The 5,000-nt window shown below is 43.3% G+C and overlaps 1 protein-coding gene across 7 annotated transcripts in view; it reads left to right on the top strand.

Annotated features, from left to right (window-relative positions):
- Positions 1-5,000, top strand: part of LOC143279939 (uncharacterized) — a 162,107-nt gene that overhangs the window by 33,924 nt on the left and 123,183 nt on the right. For all 7 annotated transcript variants that reach the window (XM_076584290.1, XM_076584294.1, XM_076584295.1 and 4 more), the window contains exon 4: positions 2,765-2,836. In XM_076584290.1, coding sequence (XP_076440405.1) covers positions 2,765-2,836 — 72 coding nt within the window. The remainder of the gene's footprint in view (positions 1-2,764; positions 2,837-5,000) is intronic.

Here is a 5,000-nt window from a genome sequence, read left to right as displayed (position 1 = left end):
GCTGTGTTATCACCTGTGTTACATTGCTGTGTTATCACCTGTGTTACATTGCTGTGTTATCACCTGTGTTACGTTGCTGTGTTATCACCTGTGTTACGTTGTTGTGTTATCACCTGTGTTACGTTGCTGTATTACATCGCTGTGTTATCACCTATGTTACATTGTTGTATTACATTGCTGTGTTATCACCTATGTTACATTGCTGTGTTATCACCTGTGTTACGTTGATGTGTTATCACCTGTGTTACATTGCTGTTTTATTACATTGCTATGTTATCAACTGTGTTACGTTGCTGTGTTATCACCTGTGTTACATTGCTGTATTACATTGCTGTGTTATCACCTGTGTTACATTGCTGTGTTATCACCTGTGTTACATTGCTGTGTTATCACCTGTGTTACGTTGCTGTGTTATCACCTGTGTTACATTGCTGTTTTATTACATTGCTGTGTTATCACCTGTGTTAGGTTGCTGTGTTATCACCTGTGTTACATTGCTGTATTACATTGCTGTGTTATCACCTGTGTTAGGTTGCTGTGTTATCACCTGTGTTACATTGCTGTATTACATTGCTGTGTTATCACCTGTGTTACATTGCTGTGTTATTACCTGTGTTATCACCTGCGTTACGTTGCTGTGTTATCACCTGTGTTACATTGCTGTATTAGATTGCTGTGTTATCACCTATGTTACATTGCTGTATTACATTGCTGTGTTATCACCTATGTTACATTGCTGTATTACATTGCTGTGTTATCACCTGTGTTACATTGCTGTGTTATCACCTGTGTTACATTGCTGTGTTATCACCTGTGTTACGTTGATGTGTTATCACCTGTGTTACATTGCTGTTTTATTACATTGCTGTGTTATCACCTGTGTTAGGTTGCTGTGTTATCACCTGTGTTACATTGCTGTATTACATTGCTGTGTTATCACCTGTGTTAGGTTGCTGTGTTATCACCTGTGTTACATTGCTGTATTACATTGCTGTGTTATCACCTGTGTTACATTGCTGTGTTATTACCTGTGTTATCACCTGCGTTACGTTGCTGTGTTATCACCTGTGTTACATTGCTGTATTAGATTGCTGTGTTATCACCTATGTTACATTGCTGTATTACATTGCTGTGTTATCACCTGTGTTACATTGCTGTATTACATTGCTGTGTTATCACCTGTGTTACATTACTGTGTTATCACCTTTGTTACATTACTGTGTCATCACCTGTGTTACATTGCTGTGTCATCGCCTGTGTTACATTGCTGTGTTATCACCCGTGTTGCATCGCACAGACATCACCTGTGTTACATTGCTGTGTTATCGCTTGTGTTACATTGCTGAGACATCACTTGTGTTACATTGCTGAGACATCACCTGTGTTACATTGCTGTGTTATCGCCTGTGTTACATTACTGTGTTATCGCCTGTGTTACATTGCTGAGACATCACCTGTGTTACATTGCTGAGACATCACCTGTGTTACATTGCTGTGTCATCACCTGTGTTACATTGCTGTGTTATCGCCTGTGTTACATTGCTGTGTTATCACCCGTGTTGCATCGCATAGACATCACCTGTGTTACATTGCTGAGACATCACCTGTGTTACATTGCTGTGTTATCGCCTGTGTTACGTTGCTGTGTCATCGCCTGTGTTACGTTGCTGTGTCATCACCTGTGTTACGTTGCTGTGACATCACCTGTGTTACATTGTTGTGTTATCACCTGTGGTTGCTGTGTTATCACCTGTGTTACATTACTGTGTTATCGCCTGTGTTACATTGCTGTGTTATCGCCTGTGTTACATTGCTGTGTTATCGCTTGTGTTACATTGCTGTGTTATCACCTGTGTTACATTGCTGTGTTATCGCCTGTGTTACATTGCTGTGTTATCACCTGTGTTACATTGCTGTGTTATCACCTGTGTTACGTTGCTGTGTTATCACCTGTGTTACATTGCTGTGTTATCACCTGTGTTACATAGTTGTGTTATCACCTGTGTTACGTTGCTGTGTTATCACCTGTGTTACGTTGCTGTGTTATCACCTGTGTTACATTGTTGTGTTATCACCTGTGTTACGTTGCTGTGTTATCACCTGTGTTACGTTGCTGTGTTATCACCTGTGTTACGTTGCTGTATTACATCGCTGTGTTATCACCTGTGTTACATTGCTGTATTACATTGCTGTGTTATCACCTGTGTTACATTACTGTGTCATCGCCTGTGTTACGTTGCTGTGTCATCACCTGTGTTACATTGCTGTTTTATTACATTGCTGTGTTATCACCTGTGTTACATTACTGTGTCATCACCTGTGTTACATTACTGTGTCATCGCCTGTGTTACATTGCTGTGTTATCGCCTGTGTTACATTACTGTGTTATCGCCTGTGTTACATTGCTGTGTTATCGCCTGTGTTACATTGCTGTGTTATCACCTTTGTTACATTACTGTGTCATCGCCTGTGTTACATTGCTGTGTTATCGCCTGTGTTACATTGCTGTGTTATCACCCGTGTTGCATCGCACAGACATCACCTGTGTTACATTGCTGTGTTATCGCTTGTGTTACGTTGCTGTGTTATCACCTGTGTTACATTGCTGTGTTATCACCTGTGTTACATTGCTGTGTTATCGCCTGTGTTACATTGCTGTGTTATCGCCTGTGTTACGTTGCTGTGTAATCGCCTGTGTTACACTGCTGAGTCATCAACTGAGTTACACTGCTGTGTTATAAAACCGAGTGACAATGGTGTGCAGTCTTCCTCTGCACAAATCACCACCTTTGGTGGCACCAACCGGCGAAAGAAGTACCTTCTTGTTGCAGCTGTGGTGAGTTGCCTGTATTTCTTGTTATGGAGGGGGGCGGGGGGGGGCGGGGGGGGGGGGGGGGGGGGGGAGGGAAGAAGGGAGTGGGAGAGTGTTATTTTATTTAATTTCTTTTTTTTCTTTTCTTTTTTTTCTTTTTTTCTCAAGGCCTGACAAAGCGCGTTGGGTTACGCTGCTGGTCAGGCATCTGTTTGGCAGATGTGGTGTAGGTATATGGATTTGTCCGAACGCAGTGACGCCTCCTTGAGCTACTGATACTGATACTGGTGTGAGTTGGTATATGTGTGGGCGGGAAGGGTAACCGGGGGGAATTAGGGGAGGGGGGATGTGTGTGTTTGTGTGTGTGTGTGTGTGTGTGTGTGTGTGTGTGTGTGTGTGTGTGCACGCACTGTGTGCATAATATGTACGCACACAACTATGTTCGCGTTGTCAGTGGAGCGGTGGCCTGAATGAAATACGCCTGTGTAGGAAGCTAGTGTCCACGGGTTTGATTCCCAGGATACGAAACGGGATTTTTATTTTCCACCCTCCCCTAAAAACCAGCCTCTCCGCCCCCCCCGCCCCCAGCCCCTGCCACTGGACCTTGAGTGGTGGTCTGGGAGCTAATTTTTCGGATGGGACGATAGACCATTAGTCCCGAGTACAGCATGCACTTGGCGCACGTAAAAGAACCCACGACAGCAAAAGGGTCAGATTTCTCTGGCAAAAGTATGTAGAGAAACCACTTTGATAGTAAAGCAAAATACACTTGCGGAGAGGACCACACACCAAAAAAAAAAAAAAAAAGAGAAAAGGTGGCGCTGTTCTGTGGCGACGCGCTCCGCCTGCGGAGAGAGTATCCCGAACCTCACAGAGAACAATATTGTGACAAAAACGTCACACCATACAATGCATGTATGATAGTCAGTCGTGTCCGACTATGACCATCAGAACAGCAGAGGAGGCAACTGCTGTCCCAACTATCTGGGCGAGAACTTAGATTTTTTTTTTTGGATCGAGAGTGTTGTCTTGACCAAGTTACATCCCCACTCTCCCGGCCAGGTCAGCGTTAGGATGGTTCCCAAAGGCCAGCTAGCCCCCCCCCCCCCCCCCCCCCCCCCCCCCCCCCCCCCCCCCCCCCCAAGGCTGCAGCACGAAGAGCCAGTGCAATCTAGTTTGAGAGTCACTGTCCTTCATACAAGACGAAGCGGTAAATAACTTCCCATTGCTGTTGGCCCAGATGTAAGCACCCTAGATACCATTTCTGTAATAGCTGATACAATTGATGCTGTTGCTATGTTACAACTGGTCCAGGCTATTTATTATTAATGTCATCTTAAATCAACATGATTACTACAATCATTAATGTGTAAACATTGATTGATTGAATGATTGGACAAATCTTCCTTTTTTTTTTTTTTGTTGTTGTTGTTGTTGTTTTGTTGTTGTTTTTTGGAGGAAGGTGGCAGAATGGTTAAGACGCTCAGCTGCCAATACAGAGAGTCCGTGAGGGTGTGGGTTCGAATCCCGCTCTCGCCCTTTCTCCTAAGTTTGACTGGAAAATCAAACTGAGCGTCTAGTCTTTCGGATGAGACGATAAACCGAGGTCCCGTGTGCAGCACGCACTTGGCGCACTGAAAAAGAACCCATGGCAACGAGAGTGTTGTCCTCTGGCGAAATTACGTAAAATGAAATCCACTTTCATAGGTACACAAATATGTAAGCATGCACTCAAGGCCTGACAAAGCGCGTTGGGTTATGCTGCTGGTCAGGCATCTGCTCAACAGATGTGGTGTAGCGTGTATGGATTTGTCCGAACGCAGTGACGCCTCCTTGAGAAAGTGAAACTGAAACTGAAACTGTTGTTTTTTGTTGATGTTGTTGTTGTTACAGATCTGTTTTGCCTTGTTTAGTCTGTTTTGTTTTGTTTTGTTTTTATCTCTCTCTCTCTCTCTCTCTGTAGTGGAAGATGCTACTGGTCGTTTTATATTGTTTGTTTCATACTATTCTCTGTATTGTATACATGTTTTTTGGAGAAAAAAAATTCTAAAAGTTAAAAAAAGAAAGAAAGTAAGCTTGTGTCAGTCACATCCGAAGCAATCAATACAATACAATGATCAATCTGTAGTTACAAAAAGTAATATAATGCAAGACAATACAACACAACACAACACAACACAACACAACA

Source organism: Babylonia areolata, chromosome 3, assembly GCF_041734735.1.
Source record: "Babylonia areolata isolate BAREFJ2019XMU chromosome 3, ASM4173473v1, whole genome shotgun sequence".
Taxonomy (NCBI): domain Eukaryota; kingdom Metazoa; phylum Mollusca; class Gastropoda; order Neogastropoda; family Buccinidae; genus Babylonia; species Babylonia areolata.
Note: the sequence above shows the minus strand (reverse complement) of the source record. Positions and strands in the feature narration are given on the sequence as shown.